This window comes from Erythranthe guttata, chromosome 2 (assembly GCF_056151865.1).
Source record: "Erythranthe guttata isolate IM_541 chromosome 2, IM_541, whole genome shotgun sequence".
Lineage (NCBI taxonomy): Eukaryota > Viridiplantae > Streptophyta > Magnoliopsida > Lamiales > Phrymaceae > Erythranthe > Erythranthe guttata.
In genome coordinates, this window is record NC_142534.1 from 14,132,551 (window position 1) to 14,155,000 (window position 22,450).

General features: G+C 33.6%; 3 protein-coding genes across 6 annotated transcripts; 1 reads left to right on the top strand and 2 right to left on the bottom strand.

Annotated features, from left to right (window-relative positions):
• Positions 1–364: 364 nt before the first annotated feature.
• LOC105969515 (protein SEMI-ROLLED LEAF 2) lies at positions 365–10,725 on the bottom strand. Of its 2 annotated transcripts, XM_088812088.1 has the most exons (20): positions 10,638–10,725; positions 10,216–10,406; positions 9,029–9,103; positions 8,091–8,206; positions 7,180–7,294; positions 6,964–7,092; positions 5,664–5,711; positions 5,016–5,185; positions 4,717–4,913; positions 4,329–4,621; positions 3,956–4,105; positions 3,486–3,884; positions 3,254–3,403; positions 2,717–2,789; positions 2,208–2,335; positions 1,873–2,079; positions 1,669–1,785; positions 1,464–1,592; positions 1,123–1,353; positions 365–837 (listed from the first exon to the last, which is right to left on the bottom strand). In XM_088812088.1, exons 2-20 carry the CDS (start codon positions 10,348–10,350, stop codon positions 718–720), a joined length of 2,982 nt encoding a protein of 993 aa, XP_088668214.1. In that variant the 5' UTR covers positions 10,351–10,406; positions 10,638–10,725; the 3' UTR covers positions 365–717. The 2 variants fall into 2 exon arrangements, with proteins under 2 accessions (XP_088668214.1, XP_012849733.2); XM_012994279.2 differs by having other exon boundaries at positions 10,216–10,717.
• Positions 10,726–11,903: 1,178 nt separating this feature from the next.
• On the top strand, positions 11,904–17,405 carry LOC105969525 (uncharacterized). Of its 3 annotated transcripts, none has more exons than XM_012994292.2 (13): positions 11,904–12,073; positions 12,816–13,058; positions 13,196–13,322; positions 14,113–14,240; positions 14,330–14,399; positions 14,488–14,590; positions 15,045–15,162; positions 15,271–15,352; positions 15,522–15,583; positions 15,738–15,810; positions 15,892–15,972; positions 16,123–16,209; positions 17,097–17,405. In XM_012994292.2, exons 2-13 carry the CDS (start codon positions 12,856–12,858, stop codon positions 17,262–17,264), a joined length of 1,302 nt encoding a protein of 433 aa, XP_012849746.2. In that variant the 5' UTR covers positions 11,904–12,073; positions 12,816–12,855; the 3' UTR covers positions 17,265–17,405. The 3 variants fall into 3 exon arrangements, with proteins under 3 accessions (XP_012849746.2, XP_012849747.2, XP_088668226.1); XM_012994293.2 differs by having other exon boundaries at positions 11,917–12,073; positions 12,933–13,058; XM_088812100.1 differs by lacking the exon at positions 11,904–12,073 and adding an exon at positions 12,256–12,286 and having other exon boundaries at positions 12,933–13,058.
• A 1,223-nt stretch (positions 17,406–18,628) lies between these two features.
• LOC105969450 (putative cytokinin riboside 5'-monophosphate phosphoribohydrolase LOGL10) lies at positions 18,629–21,083 on the bottom strand. Its single transcript, XM_012994205.2, has 7 exons — positions 20,755–21,083; positions 20,555–20,652; positions 20,085–20,115; positions 19,881–19,980; positions 19,701–19,771; positions 19,381–19,524; positions 18,629–18,968 (listed from the first exon to the last, which is right to left on the bottom strand). Exons 1-7 carry the CDS (start codon positions 20,875–20,877, stop codon positions 18,870–18,872), a joined length of 666 nt encoding a protein of 221 aa, XP_012849659.1. The 5' UTR covers positions 20,878–21,083; the 3' UTR covers positions 18,629–18,869.
• Positions 21,084–22,450: the final 1,367 nt, after the last annotated feature.

Here is a 22,450-nt window from a genome sequence, read left to right on the forward strand (position 1 = left end):
CCAATAACTCTTTAAAACAACCGGTCAAAGGATTTAACTAACGGAATCAGGAAAACGGCTAACTACGGGGGGTGGGGTGTTTGATGTTTTCTATACATCGGAGGTAAATGATACGTTTCGCATGGTATAGAGGTGCTAAAGGAATTTTACATTTTTTTTGTTTCAATGAAAGTTCTTAATTGGTTTATTTTACATACGAACTCTGGTCGAAATGATTCAAGTTGCATAGAAAGCCCATAAAATGATTACAACTTTTCTGTTTTACAATTTTTGAGATTCGTTTCGTGCAATGTAGAAAAATATTTTAAACAGAAACGAGGTATTTTTGTCGAGAAGGACCTATTGATAAAAAGAAAATGTTCACACTCTAAATTTACATAAAAATAAATCGAGTAGTTTTGGCCTCGTATAAATGCACTCGACCAAACGTATGTTACAGTAGTAGTTACACACTCACATAAAAACCAGTAAAAATATACAATCGTCATAAATAGTTGAGGGGGGGATACACATTCAGAAATTAGAGCTATATATATTTTTGCTCTAGGAGCTCATTAACCCAAAAAATTAAATAAATAAACAAATTAATAAACACAGCCCCTCTATGAAAATAGATTTAACACATAGTACCAGATAACATGTTCATATATATATACCTTCTCCGAAATTTTGCACCTTAAAACTTGCAAAATGGAAATTTGAAGTATATAAAAAAGATCAACTCCCAGCAGCCTTCAAGAAGTTGTCAAAGGGACTCGATGCTGGCAAACGAAAGAAATCCGGCTGAGTCTGAAACTCAGGTCCACATCGTATGGGAGAACCAGTGATCAATGGTATCTGCCGAAATAGAACAAAAAAAAGGGGCAACATGAAACTACCATAGTCGAAACATTTTCACGCTAACTAAAAATCAAATCTTCTAATAAAACAAATATGGTATGTACGAACATCATTCAGTAACAATCTGTCACTTTCTTCTAATGAAAGCCGTTTGTGCGAATTTTACTGTTTAATTTACGAAAATGCAATATGTGGAGTAATAAATGTTTTTTATTTATTTATCACATTTTCATATGGTAACCAACCATTACACAAACTACACTTATTACAGAAACAACTTACTGTGAAAGATCCTGGTTGAGGGCATGCATCATCATCAGATGGCTGCGTATCATGTGCCTCGTTGATATCCTGACTGTCCTGAATTAATAATAACGGGGCAGCCATGAAATTGGACATGACTTGATGCTTTCCGATTTGAAGAGCCTCGCAGTGGCTTGCCATATCCTTGAATGGCAGCTCAGAAGGCGTCAAAGACGAAAGTTGTACGACCTCTTTTGTTGTCTCTGAGACCTGAAGCAAATTTCACTTCAGTATTTACACGAAAGGGATTTTGATAAAAGTTACGAGTTGCTTCGTAGAACTTTAACAACAACTAAGTTTAATTGGTATGGCCAAAGTACCATGTCCATGAACTGATCGACACTCAGTAAACTGGGACTGTCCAGAGTCAGTTGGGAGCAGGAATCTGTTTGACTTATAAATGAATCGGTTGGATAGTCATCACTTGTTGAAAATATTGAATTATCAGCCTGCAATAAACAATAAGGGAAAATAGATAAGAGATATACTTTCGAATCAGAAAAAGGCTGCAGTAGACAATACTACCTCAGAAAGTCGGTAGGTCACCCCAGGCGTGTCTATGACTAGCTGAGGTCCCAATGGGCATATTTCATCGGGAATAAAATCTTTAAGCAACTCTTCCTTTATATTAGACGATTCATCCTGTAAATAGATCACAATTATCTTTTAAAGAGGTACATAAAACTACAAGATTTGGATTATGTAGAATCAAACCAGGTAAGAACATACATCAGATAGTTTTCCCATGTTTTTCAAAATAATGGAAGCAAAATATTCTGTAGATTGCTCCTCGTTAATTCTTATTGTCGATAGTGACTTTAATGCGTCTTCATCGTCTTCTTTTGAGCCATAAACTTTGACCATGTCATTTCCTCCTGTTTTATGATCTAGAGCCTCCAACTTACAGTCATCTACCAACCGGAGAAAAGGATCAATCTGTTGAAGCTTGTTAGTTAAGTACCGCAGCAGTAAAAAATTAAACATTTATGTTAACTGTGTCGATTTAATAAACAATATCAAAAGCCTAAGAGGAACAGGCCAAAAACTAATGCTGTTGCACCTACTATTTCATCCGTTAAGGCAGCCTTGGCATAGGTGGCAAGAGGGAGAAAACCATGGGCTTTTGATAAGAAAAGGATCATCGATGCAGCCAAGGTGAAAAGGGACCTGCGACGAGATGGTTGAAGTGGACCTACAAAAATGAGTAAAATCGTTTATTAAGATTGATAAATCGATAAATGGTTAAACAATGTCTCTCTCACGTTTTCTGTGACCATATCTGAACGACAAATTTGAGTGACATCTTGAAGGGGGCGGAAAGGACCAATTAGCACATAGTACAAAGTTTTCAAGGTCATCAGAAAGGGGAATCATGTGTTGAACGAGGGTCATGGTGTGGGTAAAACTAATGCAATATTATAAATATTGACCAAGAAAGAATCTTTAAGTGCAGGTCCAGTTGCATTTTGGGAACCCTTTGATCGATATATAGTCACCTATTCTTCAGAAAATCAAACTGCACTGGTATTAAAATAAGACAAAGTACAACTCTAATTCATCCATTGAAACTGACCTGCTCTGAGAGAAATGCTCCTTAACGAAAATGCTAGCTGAAAACTTCGAATGAGAATCTCGTTACTGGATTTCTGAGAATAAAGGAAAAAATCATCAGATGAAAGCCAAAAACGAATCATAATGGAAAAGTCTTGAAATGATTTAGGTGAAAATGCACATTGCAAGTGACAACACGATAATGTCATAACTTTGCAACATGAGACATAGAAGTATCCAAGCAAAAGTGGAAACACAAGCTAATAATAATAGTGTCTGCATTCTAATTTCTAATATAAGTGTGAAATGGAAAAGAGCTGGACATTAATTGTTTAATCAGGAAAAAGTTTCAGGTTTGTGCTTCCCTTTGATTGTTGAGAATATATAAATATTTTGTTGTTTGCTTCCAGTAGAAAACCTCAATTTTCTTCTACTTAAAAATCTCCCCTTAAAATTTCACTTCACTTAATTTTAGAGAGAGAGAGAGGATAACAACATGGATTTACAGAGTGGAATTACATTGACCAAATAATGACCAAATAATGATACAGATTATTACCTTGTTTCGTGAAAATAACATCAGCAAGCTGTAAGTATGAGCAATTGCTTCATAGTTTGCAGGAGTGTTCAAGTGAGAGATTGCCTGCACCCAGATTGATGAAAGCAAAAGGCTGATTTGTCGGGTTTTCAACTTGAGTGATATTCCCTTCTGCAGAAAGTTATGTCTGTTGTCACATTTGGTTTTACTATTTTAAATGAATTTCAAAAAAAACATTAAATATCTTAAGTACCAGTTCGTTCTCCATATTACACAAAATCGGAGGAAGAGAATGCCTTTTGACAGTAGATTTCCTACTATAGCTGGATGTTAGTCGCTTCAGCAAGGATTGGTCTTTGGCCTTACCTTCCGTACCAATCAAGATTTCATCAGCTTGATCTACAAATTTTTTTGATAGAGAATGTTCTTTTCTTAATTTCTCAAATAGAGCAGCCGAAGATGAAAAAGCGGAAGCCGATCTAGAGAGTGTCCTCTCTAAACTCGCACAGTTTTGGCTGGTGGAGGCAGTATTTGGGCAAACAGATGATGGAACAAGTACAACTGAAAATATGCGATGGGCTCCAAGCCTTGTTTCATGGTCTGGAGTGACCATGGCAAGAAGTATTTGGTGGAATAATGCTTCAGGGAAAGCCTATAGCAACAGAAGAATTACACAAGAACGATGAGAAGAAACCATATTTTCAAACATAGGAAAAACCGTACCTTGTTTTGATACAATAAATTTGGTAAGAATGCGACAATTTGTGCAGCACGATAGACAGCTGCAATTGTGTTTCTAGACATAACTGTTATATTTGAAATGCTCTCCAACATCACAGCCATCACATCCAGAATGGGCCCAGCATCTCCAACCTGCCTCAAAGAGAAATCTTGCAGTAAACAAAAATGATAAGAGTAAACAAAAATGATAAGAGTGTTTGTGCGTGTTTGTTTGTGTGTGTGTGTGTGTGTGTGCGCGCGTGTTTCCGTTCTATCATAACACCACTCCCACTACAGCTCAGCTTTCTGAAAGCAGTCTTATAGTTGCCATAATGTTAACACGTTTACTATAACATGTTGAGAATGAATAGCTAACCTTATGTGACAATTGAACAAGGCACTCATCGATGACTGCGTGAAACTTCCTATTCCATTGAATTATTTCATCTCCAAGTACCGAGTCATCAAGAGAGCAGTGTATGCTTTTCCTCAAATGTCTCATCATATCACTAAACGCACCAACAATCTTCACGGAAGTCTGGGCCTTCGTTACTTGAGCGAGGGATATAGCCACTTGAACAATATCAATCTGCATATTGGGGTTTTTCAGGACATTCTTATGATCAAGATGCTTGATTACAGTAGATAGTAAGAAATGAGTATTATTCCCTGCAAGATCATAGCAATCAGAAAATAGTGAACTTAGAAATGAAAATGACGACAAAAGGCTGATTAAGCCAAGGTATTGTGCAAATAAAGCATACCAGAATTTTCCATTATCGATTGCATATCCAGCAGCACAGGAAGGGCAAGCCCATGATCAGGCGACCATAGATTGCTTCTATCGAAGTAACATAACAAGGCTTCAAGAACACGCCTTACAGTTGTAGCCTCGGTAGCCAACTTTGCCATATTGTGCAAGCAAACTCTTGACCAGAATTTAGGACTTCCAGCATCTACTCTGTTTATTACAGGAAATAAATAATCAATAAGAGTGGCAATAAATAAAGGCATCCAAACAAAAATCTGACTGCAGCTGTAAACAAATTCAAAGAAGAATTACTTGCTAGAATAGTCTTTCTCGTTGACAATCTTCCTCCAAGAAATATCCCTTTTCATGACATCCGAAGATGAAGGAATTTGGTTTTCAACTTTATTCTGTCCTTGGTCACAATTGTTATTGGCATCGGCCTCCTCAGGGTCTTGACAATTTTCGAGGATAGCAGAAACAACCTGATCTTTTGATAAACAAGAATTAAATATTAAGCAGCAAAAATACACCTTGTGAGATGATCAGAAATAGTGACATGAAAGTTCAAACATAGTATGAGTTCTATAACATTTCGAAAGAAGTAAAGAGCCTATTAAGGAATGGAGAGATCATATATGAACAATCTTGGATGGATGTAAGCTCCAAAATATCGAATAGATATGGCATATTCTAGCTTTAGAATCTGATTTACGAAAAGACTCTTCTTAGGTAACCCTTATGATGCCATTAAGTCCCTAACGAAACCAGTGATACGTGTCAAATGTATCAATCATAACAAGAACTTAAAACATGCAGTCACTGTTAATTAGTTACTGAAAAGGTCTCCTAAAATAGATATATGCCAATGAATGATAAAGACTTCTAGAAGTGTACAAAAATTCAAAGGACTCGCCAGTTGTCACAGTCCAAGTAATCAGAAATAATCCAGAAAAGACTTACATTGTCAAAGTCAGTTGAGATGTGACAGAATTCACCCATGAACCAAATCTGCCAGTCAAATGATTGGGGGAATTGTTACATACTTGAATTTCGTTTAGTAGAAGCCGAAAGAGGAAAATAAACAGTAGAATATAAATTTACATAACAATGCTAAACAACTCAAGGAGATCAGACAGTAGAAAATGTGAATGAATTATTGAAGTGCAAATTTTAAGAAAAACTCAGACTTCCTGACATACATATCTGGACACCATAGAGGAAAATACAGTGTAGCAACTTCCTTTACAGCATTCAGAAAAACTGAAAAACTAACCGTCCAAAGAAGTTCTATAAGTTTTACTTTATGTACTCCGCAAAACGGGTCATTAACATAACAATTATTGGTCCTTGTTGTCAGTTCATATTATCTTTTCATATGCTGGTTTCAAGTGTGGTGAAAGATGGGTGAAGAGAGGGATACATGGTGGACTTGTAGCCTTCCTGTTTAGAAACTTTGCGAGGAAAAGTTCAATCACAAATCTATGTCTGATATCAGAAACTACTTGTTGAGGTTATGCGGGACCCTTTTGTCTCCGTCAGTATTCCAGATTGTGTTGGGTGTACCTCAATTTTGGTGCATGTTTTTAAATAATTATTAAACACAATTGACCTGGTGCATGTTACGTTGCAATGACTTTTGCTCATGTAATGTGAGAAAATGGTACAGAAAGTGACATTAAACAGAATGATTTTAAACAACTGGATTGGAGAATTCAATATTATATTATGCCATCAAAAGATATGGGCAAAGAAAAATAAATAAATAATTCATAGCATGGCTCCAAATAATTCTAGACTCCTATTTTTTCATAATTTTTACACAGATGTTCATGAGAGCAACTAATAAGAGTTCCAACCATATATTATAAAGCACTCTCATACACAGTCCGAAATGTTCGACTTCTTATTAGGACAAATGTTTTGAGAATTTCCTGGTTTGAAATATCTAAAGATGAATGCTTTTCAATTTTCATCGAAAGCTTTGTTCCACTTCAATAGGGGGGTTAAAAATGCATGCACGAGTAGATGATACTCTTAAAAAGTTTCCAAAACTCAAGGAGCCAAAAATATGAATTCATCAACTATTTCAGAATAGCATAAAAAGGTTCTCTTCTGAGAACAAACGAAAGTGTTAGGTGCAGAAAGGGAGTTTGCACAAGACCCTGTTTTCTAGTCAACATAGTACTCATCCAAAAAATATCACTTTTTTGGCTGGCATTGCTTTATCGGGAACGGAAGGTATACAAACATAGCAACTTACTGTTGAAGAGAGCGCTTGAAGTCCAGCACAATGTAGCCGCAGTATTCTTTCATCATCTCCCATCTCTTGAGCTAGAAGACAGAGTTTTGGAATCAAACCTTCCAAGTTAAACATATAGGTACCATCCCTCTAAACAAACAAATTAAACCACGTCAGTTGAGTCATATAAATGAAAATACTGATAATGACAGATGAACTATGATTTATGAACAATACCTGGTTGTTTATAAAGTCAAAAAGAGCCTGGCAGCCAATAATTCGCATTTCATCATTCCTCGTTTGATCCAGCAAAGTGTTTATAACATTTAGAAAACTACCAGCAAACAATGGCCTGCAACAGAATAGAGTATATATAGACTAAGACTTCATGCAAAATTTACTTCAAATGACCAGGAGGTGAATGTTATCTTCAAATACTTTTGAAAGAGTGCGATCTCAAAGTAGAGACTTAAATTCAAATTATAAAATTTGCAAGAGATCTTTTCATCTTATATCACGAATACAAAGATATATATACTTCTTTTCTTCATTCATTGATTCACGATGATGCATTTAATAACAGGGGATCAAACGAAAAAGACGTTGGAAAGTAATTATGCATCAGCATAACAGGGTTGAGTTATTTTCGGGATGGCAAAGGTCTAGGGAAATACATCGATATGTTGTACCTACAAAATACTTTGACCAAACAAGAAAATGGACTTATATGTCCAGCAGCTCGGGATGTCTGCAAAAGATCATTCTTAAAATAGACTTATCTTGGAACAGATAACATGATCATGTGCTTCACTTTACGATTCAAAAATTGCAAATTGATTGAATAGTTAAATAATAATTGCTGGGGAAAGTGAATCCTAGCCTTTAAAAATATGTTAGAACTCGAAAGAAGAAGAAGAAAACTTAGTCTGGTGTGGCAATGGTTGTTCATCCAGCTTTACTCTTTTTTAAATAAAAAAGTAATACATAATATGAGATGAAATAGATTCCTTATATGTCTGCATGGGACAATTTAGTGCCTCATTTTCAAAATGAACTAGAATATGTGACAACTCACAATGTAAATTATACACCAATATGGGACCACTGCATAGCAACTCAACTAAATGGACAGGGATAATTGAACTCACATTTGCTGCTGGCAAGATATGATTAACTTCCGATAGATACACATGATAACTTTTACACGATTAACATTTGCATTTCTCAGTTCCCGATAACACCTTTCTTCAAGTAAACTTGTAATCTGGTCAGTAAAACATCAGTAGCAATAAAACTTCTTAGAGATAGTGCCAATTCGAAAAACATACCATTCCAACTGTAAAGCGTGAAAGACGATACACTTGCATGATGATAATGAATAACTCAGAAGTCAATTAAGTATATCAATATAGTCACTTGCATGATGATAATTAATAACTCGGAGTAAATTAATTATCAATATGGAAAGTTGGGTATGAAAGGACAATAACAGCCCTAGATAATGAACTAACATAACTTGGCTAACTCAGATAATGGGTATGAAAGGACAGTAACAGAGCCCTAGATAATGAACTAACATGACTTGGCTAACTGAGATAAGTAGATATGAATTAACATAGATATGTCAGTCATTTCAGCTTTGATGTAATAGTTCTTGTACAATACATGGAATCTAAAACATCAGGTTGGATTAACAAGAATTTGAAATGAGAGGCTTGTAGAAAATAATATGTGTAAATGTCAACACTCAACAGATATTCCTTTGAAATTAAATTTAGGTATTTACAAAAAGAAGCTAAAGGAAAGGCAGAACTGGACGGTGACAAGAATCGGAAACTTAATAGGACTCCATTAACGCAATCAACTAATGTGTACAAATGATAATGATAGCGAACATCCTAAATTCAACCTCTATAGAGATATAGCATATAGTCAATACTAATTTTAACATTTTTACATGTGGACTTTTCAACAAATATTATTTTTTCAGTGTGAAGAATACTGTACTCACTACGACGAAATTACAATAAAAGTATAAGCAGAGAAATTTCTTAGGATAATCAACCACAGAACAAAAAAATCTAACCTTGGGTACTCGAAGCGGATTTTTTGAAACGTATTCACACAATTTACTGATCTGTCGATCATTAGGTTCGTCCCCCTGTCAAAGGTAAAAGGTACAACGAGTGCAATAAGTACACAGAAATGTTAAATGAATTTGTTATCTACAATCTCCAACCAATGTTGTATTTTCTTGAAGTTTGTGTCTAAAGAAGGACAATTCTAAATTCTAACTTATAAAGCTGTTAAAAAAACATCATATTTCTCACTAGACAATCTAAATATGTCTTTTTAAATTCATTGGTTACTTGAATAAGTGAAAAATAGATTCTATGTCAGTATTTTATATACTGGATGGTTTTGACTAACTGCAATTTTATTGTACTTGATAACTGAAGAGCAAAGAGCTGGATATTTCGTAATTCCACTATTCATAGTAACATGTTGCTTGGTTCCCCCTCTCTTTTCTTCTTCCTCTTTCTCTACCACAATCTATTCTGTGTTTTGAAATTTCAGTACATCAAAGAGTTCTTATAATCAGAAAAATGAAAACCTACAATTTTCCCTCCAAACTTCATAAGAAACTACATTAGTGTCTTCAGAGCCCATAATAGAAACCACAATCCTTTCCAAGTAGGTCATGATCATATCCAACCCTTCAGTTAAGTTTTTTTAATCATTCAACCTTCTTAAAACCAACAGCAGATATACTTCTATCAAGTTCTCCTACATACATGATGCCAGAACTCATACATTAACTTCTCCGACATTGAGAACTTGAAGTACTTCTCTTTCTGACAACATCTAGTCATGCACTTCACATCACTATAATGATGTTTTGGTATCAACGATAAAACTGATGTTTTGAATCTTTATGTTCAAATTTTGCAGCACATATAGTTCTTTTTGCCTCTGTTTGTTACATATCTTGAATTTTGCTCTTGTGGGCCATTGTATCTTGAAAATGCAAAATTAAGAGATAACAGGCCATTTATTCCCTTACAGACACAATTACAAACGAAGGCATATCTGGCATCATCCGAATGAAAGAGCTATGCAGTAGGTGTCATCCCAAATATCAAATATGCGTAAATTATCACCAGACCAACATTTCATGATCCAAACAAAAAATTGAATATAAAATTCCTAATTTCCAAACAAGAACGAGATTATCCAATTAAAAAATACGCAATAGATAGAGATAGAGCTCACCATATTTCTGGGGAAAATATCTGCCAACAGCTTCTTGTAACGCTTAACAGGGTGCCGCGATCTGGGCCGCATCGCCGGGCAACAGATGCAGAGGCTATCACAGAACGGCATCATTCGCTTCGACATCGCGCCCATCTCCCGCCTCAGCCCTTTCACGGTGATCGCAACCCCAAATCCCTTCTCATACGGTACTGAAAAATCCGCCAAAATTATTAGGGATTGATCGTTGTGGATTTGTGAATTGAAAATTGGAGAAATAAAGATGTAATTGATTATGCTGTGGATTTAAACGATCATCATCAATAGATGGATCGGGAGAATCGAATTCAAAATTAGGGATTGATGGGGAGATTGAAATTGGGGAAGAACAAAAAAAAAACGGTGGAGGAAATAAGAAAAGGTGGGGAGGTTTTTCAACGAACCTCCAACTTCCCCACGGGGTAAATGGTGAACATTGAAATTTGTTGTTTCCTATTTTATATCATAATATTTCTGCATGGCCAACCTGTACATATGTTTATAAATAAAATATTTATTTTAAAATAAATAAATATTTGAGTTTAAAATTTAAATAGTGTATTTAAAATGAATTTATTTATATAAATATGATTTTAAATTAACAATAAATTTGAATTTGAATTTAAATTTTAATGTTAGTGTCACATTAATTCATCTAAATAAGTTGGATTGATTTGGTGTCATTAAATCAAATCATCTAATAATTGTATCATTGAAATAAATATACAAATGCAAATGCAATACTTTAAGAAATGTTGAAGTATCCGGCCGGAATTTGAAATTCGAGGTGAAAGTCGATTGAAGAAGAAATTAGACGCCACCACTGCAGCCATTGCCACACGCGTAGTCTCTATCGTGCTACCATTAAAAAGAAGTTAAAGTTGTCATATTTTTTCCAGTTGTATCTTATTTAGTTCAAGGAGTTTCAATAATCATTTGTAGTATCTATGTTTGATGTATACTATTTTAATTAAATCTAATAAATATTTACATCTATTTTAATATCTATGTTTGTCAGACATAGTTAGTCTAGTATGATTTACAGATCTCTTATGATTTGCAAGCTTATGTTTTTCTTGACTCACAACAGTGGGTGAAGCTTCCCATTAACTATAACAGCTAACCGTGAAGAGGTAGGACAACTTATCATTCGTTTTTGTAATCTGATATCGAGCCTATTATATGTAACAATTTCATACCGTGTGTACCAAACGGCTGGGTGACAAATATCGAGGAAACCAAAAGAGGCATATACGAGGAATTAAAAGTTGTTACATGACAAAATCACCCTCTTTGTTTTTTTTTTTTTTTTAAAATTTTTCTCAATTAATTTGTCATCAATGTTACATAATGTTTTGACAAAACACAAATTTGCCCCATTTATAAATTATAATTATAAAGAATAATAAGTAATATCATTTATTTTCACTAAAACGTCACTTAAAAAGAAACGTGGTAATGTTAGATAAATTTTCGTTTCGAAAAATGGCTTGTTTAAAAACCAAATAAATCAATAAATTTTCTTTAATCAGGCCAAATTAGGAATAACTTTTGTAAATCATTCTTCATTATTTGAAAAAAGTTATAAGAACATTTTTATAGTAATTATATTAAATATTAGATAAGTGCATTACTATTTATTTATTCTTCTTCTTCTTATTATTTTTATAATTTGTTAATGTAAATATTATTACAAATTATATTTTGTGGCTACCCGTAACTTACCCCTTTATTTTCCTCGCCCCCAGAATCCAGTTTCCTGCGGGGGCAGCGTCCGTCAGCGGAAAATCTTCAAACTGAGTCTTCGCCGCTGCTCTCCGGCGAAACAACCTTTATCCCTGTAATTCCTCTCTCTCTCTCTCTCTCTCTGTATTTTGAATTTTTTTTTGGTGTTTCAATGTTGCTTCCTCATCTTATTCGACAACCCAATTTTAATTTTAATTTTAATTCCTGCTTTCAATTTCCGGCAAATTGGAAATATATCTAATGATTTTGTGCAATTACCTTGTCCCGGCAGTTCGTTGTTGCTACTTCATAGTAATACAAGAGAAGAGTAAACCCTGTATTCGGGTTTCGTTAATTTTTTTTTTTTTTTTTGAAATAAATCAATTTACCTGCCCTTACAAAACACTGTCAATAGGTTTCGGGTTTCAAACACCATTGAAATTTGAATGAATTGAATTCTGGATGAGTACCGAGTTCAATATATTGGATAATTTTATTTAGTTATAGGGGTTTAGTTGGTTGGTTGTTTTGCATCACGGTGCGGTGGTATAGAAGGTGCTCGATTCTAGGAAGTTTAAGCAAGTTTGTTTATGTTCTTGAGCCCTCAATCTGCTATACAAAATCGAGGCGACACTTGAATTTGGAAATCTCTCTAGAATTTGGTGTGCTGATGTGTCATTTTATCTATGTGTGACTGAGCTAATCATTATTCGATGGCTTTATTACGATGATGTTTGTGTCTTGATGCTCTTTAAGTAGCTCTCAATTAGATTGTTTTTTTTTTTTCGTTTCGAGTCTCTATACTTGGTGAAGATTCGCACCCTCTTGTGTGATTTCATTTTCTATCCGATGGATAGGTACATAAAAGATTTGCAGGCTACAAATACATGTAGAGGGATGATGAACTCTGCTGGACATACTTTGATTGCTTCTTTAACTCCTCTTCATTCTCTTGTCCTGAAAAACCATGTCAGATTGTTTCCCAACTTATTTTATGGAAATCTCGCCAAATCAAGGAAATCACATCGCTACAATCAAAAGTGCCGTTTTCATAAAGAGTGCGTAATGGGTGCAACTCACTATCTTCCCCCTTGGTTCAGGTGAATCTTCCTTTTGCTTTTGATCATTTTCTATGAGTGCTTAAGTTTTTTTCTTCGTGTTTTTTGTGTTCTTTTTCTTCTCCCAGAGTGTTTTGTTGGCAATATATATCGTTGTAATTGCTCTATGTGATATACAGTATTGCTCCAATGATGGAGTTCACGGACAACCATTATAGAACTTTGGCTCGCCTCATAACGAAACATGCTTGGCTCTACACGGAAATGATTGCTGCAGAAACAATAGTGTACCAGAAGGGAAATTTGGTAATGGACGCACTTTTTTTCCTTTCTTTCTCTCTCTCTCTCGCTATCTCTCTTTCTTAAAAGAAAGATGAGCACTGCGGTGAGGAGTGTTCTGGCAAAATAACTTTGCACTATTGCAATAGTTTTCCAGGCTTTATATTTGCTGGTATGCCTATTTGACTGATATAAGTATGGAAAGATTGACATTGATGTAGATGGAGAACTATACTAGCGCAACCGTTTGGAAACTTTCTTTCACATAAAAGTTATGTTTGTTCAGTCTAAATTCGCAATAGATACGCAAGTAGATAAACTAGGAGCTTGAAGTGCTACGTGTTTGAAATTTTAAAAAATGAAAAATACAGATGAATAGGTGAAGTTCAATTGTACAATCAAAGAAAAAAATATTTATGGGAAAGGACAAGATTACAGTTGTACATGCATGCATGAAGAAATCAAGAATGTCTGTAGCAACATCTGTATCACATAATCGTATCGTTGTTTCATCCTTCAATATTTTCTTTCATAGATAGACAGCTGTGGTTTTCAGAGTGTTGATCTGACAAGGGTGTTGCATTTTTTTGTACTTGGTTGCTTGTCTCCTGTTCGTAAAACCTGGCCTTAGAATGAGGTCTGAGTTGATAGTATTCGTAGATAGTTTTAAGATTTTTCATCTGTATAAAATTTTTAATCAGGTATTTGGTCATTCATTATTTAGTACAATTAATGCTCTTGTTATTGTAAATTCTCGTAAATATATTTCTTCCAAAAGTATTTCAATCCCGTAATATATTTTCTCTGTAATAACCAGGATAAATACTTGGCATTTAATCCAGACCAACATCCTATAGTGCTTCAAATCGGGGGAAGTGACTTAACAAACATTGGTAAAGCAATTCAGCTTGCAAACCCTTATGGCTACGATGAGATCAATTTCAAGTCTGTTCTCTTATCCTAACATTCTTCAAATTTTAGTTTTCTAATTTTGACTTTTTTCAAATTGGTCAACTAATACATTTATGGGACAGCTGTGGATGTCCAAGTCCAAAAGTTGCTGGAAAAGGTTGTTTCGGTGTGCGCCTAATGCTCGACCCAAAGGTGTGTGCAATTGTGCTTGACTAGTTTTAGCTAAATACTTTATCAAGAATGAGTTCTGATTTGGCCACGTTGTCTTTTACAAGGGAAGTTTGTCGCTGATGCCATGTCAGTAATCTCCGCAAATACAGATGTTCCTGTTACTGTTAAATGCCGAATTGGTGTCGATGATCACGACTCATATAATGAGCTGTGTAAGTTCTTCCATTAATTTCTTAGTGAGTAGTAAAATAAATTTCTTTTTCAAAAGTACTATTTCTCCAACATCCAAAACAAGAGATGCACTTGTCTTTGAGTTTCTTCCATCTGTTCATTATTTAGTTTATCAAATTTTGGTTTATACAGAGCATGGAATATCCATATAGTAGTTAATATTCTGCTTTTACCCTCGACTTTATACTCTGAACGAGTTCTTGTGTTTTTTTTTTTTTTGATATGCTTTCTACAAAATTTTTGTGACGATGAACTTCTTAATTCTTTTTAGTTCTCGACTGTCGAGTACATCTAATATTCATCTGATTAGAAGTCTTTGCGTGGTTTGCGTTTCTGTCCATACGGTGTTATGCTTATGCAAATTAACGCCTTAAGTACGTTGTTTTTTGGAGACTATATTGTGCATAGTGATCAGCTATTGTATTTTCTCTACAGGTGATTTTATATACAAGGTTTCATCTCAATCGCCAACAAAGCATTTCATAATTCACTCCCGAAAGGCACTACTTAACGGAATCTCCCCCAAAGAAAATAGATCAATTCCACCCTTAAAGTATGCTTTTAGTTTATTATGTATTTATTTCAATTATCTCCGTTCTATTGGCTTTGATTTTTCCTTAATTAGCATGGCTAAGCTATGTGTTTGGCTCAAATTTTACAGATACGAGTACTTCTATGCTCTCGTCCGTGATTTTCCTGATCTGCAGTTCACCATTAATGGAGGCATAAACACCGTCGATGAGGTAATTTTCAAGCCCATATCCCATCATCAGACATACAACTTTGTCAAAACAAATATATATATACTCTTAAGCTTTTTAGGTACTTATTAAACGAAACAAAGAGTAGTTTCGTCTGAACTATAGAAACAAACTTGAACTCGTACTTATTGATCATTATTGCACTTTTTAGGTGCATACAGCGCGAATGGAAGGTGCTCATGGAGTTATGGTTGGACGTGCAGCTTGCAAGGAGTACGTTACATCTGCACGAACACATATACCTACATATTTATTTTGCATTATTTTGTTTTTAGTCGAATATATGTGCTATCAAAATTGGTATTGGCATGAGAAATGAGAAACCACGTGTTGACTTAAAGTCAAAATAACTTTCTTCTTTTTCCAGTCCGTGGAATATTTTGGGAAACATTGATAGTGCAATATATGGTGCACCTCCAAGCAGTCTAACTCGGCGACAGGTCGGTGACTTAACTTTATACTATTTAATTGTGATTAAATGTCTATTCACTTATTTAATTGTACTTGTTTCTTCTAAGCAGGTTCTTGAGAAGTACCAAGTGTACGGTGATTCAGTTTTGGGACTATATGGACCTAATCCAAATATTCGAGAAGTTATAAGAGTATTCATACTTTCTTTTAACACTTCCTTTGTCGATTGAATGATGATTGCTATATTTAAGCAGTAAAATATAGTTGCTAATATTCGTCGTAAATTAGTCTTCTTTATCTCTTGTTATTTAATATTCAATGACTGAAACATACTTTTGCAGCCTTTGCTTAATTTTTTCTATTCGGAGCCGGGAAATACTCTGTGGAAGCGCAAAGCTGATGCTGCTTTTATGGACCCGAAGCTTACGGTATGTTATTATTATTGCCTGTTCTAACGCTAAATTTCTTAAGTTTGATAGAATTGGGGGTGGAAATTGGACGGATTGGATTGGAATTAGCACTTCGGAAAAATTCCAACTTTTTTTTTTCTCTGAAGTGAAAAACTTCCAAAAAAAATCTGAAAATTCAGAAATTGGAATGAAAAAACATGTTCCGAAATCAGAAAATTTTGGATCCGAATTGTCGGAATTCCGAAAATCCAAATCTTTAGTCACCTAAAATACAAAATACATGATAATCTTGATATTTCAGTGTGAATTTCGGAAACAAAAATCGGATTTTTCGGAAATTGAAATCGGATCTGAATCTAATATTTACTCCGATTAAAAAAAAAACAAGGAAATTGAAAAATCAGAAATCAGAAATCAGAAATCGGAATTTGAAATGAAAAATATTGTGTCAAATCGGAATTGGCGGAAGTCGGAAATTCCAATCCAATTTCCACCCCTGGATTAGCATGTATTAGAAGCTGGAATTGAATCTCAGTGAGTTCTTTATCTGGTAACATAATAATTGATGTTATGAAATAGAGACCATATCTGTCGTTTCTATTTTGCATTATGAGAATCATTACTATAGTGGATACCATATCATCCATCGCCTTTTGCTCGATCCATTATAACAAACTATTTTATTATACTGCGGGCCAACAATAAAATCGTTAGACTTTGACATACTAACAGATGAAACTTCTAAATTTGCCTTGATTACTAATATATATTAATCAAATGATCCATAATCTAATTTAAACCAAACCAAAATACTTTCCGATGTCGGTTTTTGTAAATTCGTACAGTTTTGATTTCTGAATATGACGAGTCTTATTTTTCCTTTTTTTTTTTTTTTTTTTTTGCAGACGATTAAATCATTTTTAGAAGAGACGTTGGGTTCGATTCCTGATTCGGTGTTGGATGCTCCGATTAGTGAGGCAGCGATTGGTTTTCCGGATGTATTTGCTGATGCAAAAAGATTGCTACCTCCTCCTTACGTAGCAGAAAGAGAGGAAGAGCTTTTGTATGCTTAGTTTTATCGCAACCACCCTATATTTATTTATCGACAGTTTTTTGTACCCGAAAAAAGGGTTAAGAACTAAGCCGTTAATTCATAGAAGCAGACAGTTTCGGTACAAATCGACAAATTGAAAAATCAAATTTATTACCATAAACACTAGTTGTGAAGCTAACAATTTTCTTTTGGATAGATCTTTTTATTTTATTTTATTTTAAAATTGTGATTTGATATGTGTAAGCACTAAGTTGTAGTGTTATTACTTGTGAAATATGTGGCCCATGATCAAAAGTTCAGTCACGTGGGGAAGGAGTAAAAGATAGTTTTAGTGTGGTCATTGCAGGTTACCAATGGTGTCTTGATGTAGACACATGTGTCCCATCCAATTGGTGTGGGGTCCATCACACACACCAAAGGTACATCTATGTGAAAATTTAATATACTTGTATTGTATAATGTGGTTTATATTTCTTCTTATAATGTGGTTTGCAAACTATTTTGTATTTTAACTGAGTTTATTCAGTGCAATTCGAGTGATTTCGAGTTCTCTGTCAATAAAATAGGGCAATTTGCTAAACGCTATGAACTCCAATACTCTTTCAAATAAGAACAAATGAATTTTGGCATTCTAATATAAGTTCTCTATTTTTCAAGGACGAAGTTACCTCGCATTTTTCTCCTTCATCCCACCCATCGCCACCGTAACTCTTCAGATCTGCTCCACCCGGCTTCCTGCCGCTGCCATCGCCAAAGTTCTGACAGGTACAATCACGCACGCACTAACATAATCGCATACGCGAGGGCGCACACACACACGCACACATTGTTTAATAAGTTTTTTCTTATTAATGTAACGAAGCTAAAAGAAAATAAGTTTTTTATGTTGTTTGCGTATAATAATTTGGACGAATTACGCGCATCTGATCTCCATGAACTTTAAATGCTACTAAAAGTAAATTAGACGAATGAAAAATGTTCACTGTCCTCTAAGCGATACCAAATATTTTTTTAGGAACTCTTAGCTAATTTTCCCTATATAATATATAGAAACGTCGAGAGTATTCGTTGCAATTAGGGGTGAAAATCAGACGGATCAAATCGAAAAATACACCTCGTAAGAAATTGATTTGTTTTTAAAATAAACTTCTATTCATTTCAAAATCTTTTTTATTTTCTGAATAGTCTGATCTAAAGATAATTGCAAATCCTTCCAAAAGCATCATCAAATCTTCATTATAAAGATTCTCATATGAATGAATATATGTTGTGTGTGTCAAAAAAGGAAAGTACCATGTCACGTTGACTAGACTATAAATAAACACAATCAATTTCAAAAGAAGATATATCCTATCAATTTAATTAATCTCATAAATAAAAAGAAACCACAAAGATACATTTTACCTATAAATAATATAATAAAAATAGCCACAAACATACATTACCAATCATTGATTAAGATATGGTGATCTTTGAACTACCCCACTTCAGAGACACAGATTGGTTCATTTTTGCAGTTTTGCTCACCTAATTAAAATATAATATAATATATAGTAGTATTTAATAATAATATATTATACACAAATTTGTACAAGATATATATTATTTAATTTAAATAAATATATTAAGATAATGGAACATCCCCACTTGCAGTAGTTGCAGCCAATTGGTCCACTTCCCAACTTTGTCTTGGTGCCACTCCTTCATGTACTGCTGCATATTCCTACATAATCAAATATTTCATAAATAATAAATAAGTAAATAAAAATAAAAAATATTTTTTAAGAAACCTCACTTTCAACTCTTTTATTAGTCCCCACCTCTCCAATAATTCACCCCATAATTTCCTTAGAAAATAATTCTTATTGTTTCATAATTTTATTTTTTTCAGTTCATATAAAATAATCACTAAATTATTGACATATTATACAACCTTACATATCTACATTGTTATCCATAAAACTTTTTAGTATTGAAACACTCTACTCGACTCGACGTAGACAAGTATTTTTTTTTCTTCATGAATTTATATATGTAAGTACGTACGGATAGACGATTTTTCAAAGACGTTCGATTGTAACCTTACATAATTAAATAAAAAATTTAAAAAAAATTAAAAATTAAATTAAATAAACCTCCATTTTGTTGATCAACTCGGCAGGTGAGTCAGCCAGGACAAGAATATGCCTGGCTGAGTCATCAATGAAACCTTCTTCAACTCCTTTCTCAAACAATTCAATCAAGCTATTGTAATATCCATCTACATTTAGCACCCCCACCTGTTTTTTTATTCAATTTATTATTTATTTAAATTAAATATATATTCTACAAATTATTATTTTATATATATATATATATATATATATATATATATATATATATATATATATATATATATATATATATATATATATATATATATATACACAAAATAAAATAGTTCAATAAATTATACTGGTTTATCATGAATTCCCAACTGAGCCCAAGCAATGATCTCTAACACTTCTTCCATAGTTCCATAACCACCTAAACATATATAAAAAAAATTATATTTATTATTTTTTTGCTTCATTTAATAAATATTAAGATTTATATATTATATGTATATATATGTATTACACACAGAAACACACACCAGGAAGTGCAATGAAAGCATCAGAATTTCTGGCCATTTCAGCCTTTCTTTGGTGCATATCAGCCACAATTCTTACTTCTCCAACACTTTTTCCAGATATCTGCAATAAATTAAAAAAAAAAAACTATTTTAATTAATTTCAGATCTAATTAATCCACTTCAATTACAAACAATTTGTACCATTGTGCTTAATTATTATTGTACCTCTTCTGCCAATAGAGCTTTTGGAATTACTCTACAAATAAAATAAATACATAATTAAATCATTAAAATATCTCAAGTGAAAAGGTATATATTATTATGGGCAAATTACGGTCACCTTCCTGAGGTATGGCTAAATTACGAAAAAACCCATCTCGTTTGGGTAATTACAATCACCCCATCCTTTTATATATTTTTACATAAAATACAAGTAATTCGGCTATTTACCGAACCAAATCGTATATTTAGTTCGGTAAACGGTATGAAATGTTGGCGTACCGAAATCTTGTTTCTATTTTACCGAATTAACGTCCTAAATTTACCTCTGAAGGGGTCAGATAATACATAGTTCATGGGTGACTATAATTATCCAAACATGATGGGGTTTTCGTAATATGACCATAACTCAGGGTTTGACCGTAATTTGCCCTATTATATATATATAAAAGATAAAAGATATAAAAAAGAGATACCCTAAAACATGGCAACCGCCAAGAAAGACAGTTTGAGAGACCAAGCCCATCAAACCTACACTGCCACCACCATAAACAAGATCAATCTTTCTGTCAACCTGCAAAATCATTTGTTATAATATATCATGCTATACGTACATTTACACACACACACCCGTGCTGGTGTGTGACAAATAAAACGTTTAATATAATAATATTACCAGTTGTTTGCCAAGCTGGAGAGCGGCATCGGAGAAGGAAGATCTGTAACCTGTTCTGCTGCCACAGAATACACATATTCTCTTGAATTTTGATCGTGGCAGCCCTTCTTCTAATCCTTCCATAATTAATATATATATATTGAGTTCTTTCTTCTTCTTCTTCTTCTTCTTCTTCTTCTTCTTATATATATATGTAGAGAGAGAGAGAGAGAGAGAGAGAAGAAAGAGTGTATGTATATATTGTGGGGGGTTATATAAGTAGAGTTGGATGCAAACAGAAACACTACCTTTTGTCTCCTCAAACAAATACCCTCTTTTGTGTTGGAGAAGACCCCAACATCAACTCTCCCATACCCCATCTCTCTCTCTCTCTACCTCTCTTTCTGATCTCTCATACACTGTGTATGAGAGAGAGAGAGAGAGAGAGAGATGGGGTGGGGGTGGGGGTGGGGACCTAATTAGAGTACAAATGGCATTAAATAATTATGGAGATGGTTTGTACATAGAGAGAGAGAAAGAGGGAGAGAGAGAGAGGAAATAAAAGAAGAAGAAGCCCCATACAATACAAGTTGTCATATATAATAATATTCATAGACGATCAAAGTGCTTTTATCGATCAGTGTTATTGTCCTCTTATCATCACTATATATTCTCACTCTATATATGTTAACAAGTACTACTACTCCATAATTCTAGCATATGCATATGCATATGTATGGGCTTTGCCTACCTACTAATTAAGACCTTCCATTCTCTCTCTCTCTCTCTCTCTCTCTCTCTCTCTCTCTCTCTCTCTATATATATATATATATATATATATATATATATATATATATATATATATATATATATATATATATATATATATATATATATGGATATGGATATTTTTGGATGATAGTTAGTTGGCAGTCAATTGGCGAAATTGTACTCAAAATTGTGTTTTTGGTCAAAATTGAATAATTTATAAAATTTGGGGTCAAATTGGGGTTAAATTAAATTAAATGATAAAAATTGCAGCATATTACAATATGATGCTCTATTTTGGTCTTTTACAAACCAATGGACGATGTGTGAACTTTTTTGGAAAATAGTTTTTGTCTGACCTCTTTATGAATAAGTACCTCCTGATGGACTTATTTATAAAGTGCCGATTTTTCTAGAAGTAATTAATGTAGTTATATAAAATATATTGGGCCAATTTTTCTATATGCCAAAGAGATAAATATTGGAAAATTTTAATTTATTTAATTTGGCCTTTTATTTGAAATGACATTGATTTTGTAAATTTAATAAATAATTTTGCTGTCGTTGTATAATAGTGAAACTTGATGTTTGTAGTATTTAAGTAAAATTATACTTTAATTTTTATTTGAATTTATCATTGAGTGAATGGTTGAGGGACTAAATTAAACTTAATTCGAAATGTAGGGACTAATTTGATATTAAGGTAAAAACTCGGGGATGAATTTAACCATGTTCATTTCCTCCTTATAATTTTTGTTAATATACAATCTAGTACAATATGTGGTGGAAAATGACTAAAAAGTAGTGATGAGGATTGAGGATTGCGTTTTCAGGCACAACCACAACAAATTTCTCATCTTACGTGTAAATACATACTCTCTCCGTCCCAATTTACATAACGTTTTGGGTTATTGTGCACATATTAAGAAATCAATAAATTTGTATAGTA

What these genes read in the sequence shown, in the direction of transcription:
- LOC105969525 (XM_012994292.2), top strand. Translation starts at nt 12,856, where the DNA reads ATGATGAACTCTGCTGGACATACTTTGATTGCTTCTTTAACTCCTCTT. An exon ending in TACGATGAGATCAATTTCAA is followed by an intron (nt 14,241 to 14,329) that starts GTCTGTTCTCTT and finishes TTTATGGGACAG; the next exon opens with CTGTGGATGTCCAAGTCCAA. An exon ending in GCATAAACACCGTCGATGAG is followed by an intron (nt 15,353 to 15,521) that starts GTAATTTTCAAG and finishes TGCACTTTTTAG; the next exon opens with GTGCATACAGCGCGAATGGA.
- LOC105969450 (XM_012994205.2), bottom strand. Translation starts at nt 20,877, where the DNA reads ATGGAAGGATTAGAAGAAGGGCTGCCACGATCAAAATTCAAGAGAATA. An exon ending in AAGCTCTATTGGCAGAAGAG is followed by an intron (nt 19,981 to 20,084) that starts GTACAATAATAA and finishes AATTTATTGCAG; the next exon opens with ATATCTGGAAAAAGTGTTGG. An exon ending in AGTTGATCAACAAAATGGAG is followed by an intron (nt 18,969 to 19,380) that starts GTTTATTTAATT and finishes TTGATTATGTAG; the next exon opens with GAATATGCAGCAGTACATGA.
- LOC105969515 (XM_088812088.1), bottom strand. Translation starts at nt 10,350, where the DNA reads ATGGGCGCGATGTCGAAGCGAATGATGCCGTTCTGTGATAGCCTCTGC. An exon ending in CTGCCTTAACGGATGAAATA is followed by an intron (nt 2,080 to 2,207) that starts GTAGGTGCAACA and finishes AAGCTTCAACAG; the next exon opens with ATTGATCCTTTTCTCCGGTT. An exon ending in ACATGGGAAAACTATCTGAT is followed by an intron (nt 1,786 to 1,872) that starts GTATGTTCTTAC and finishes ATCTATTTACAG; the next exon opens with GATGAATCGTCTAATATAAA.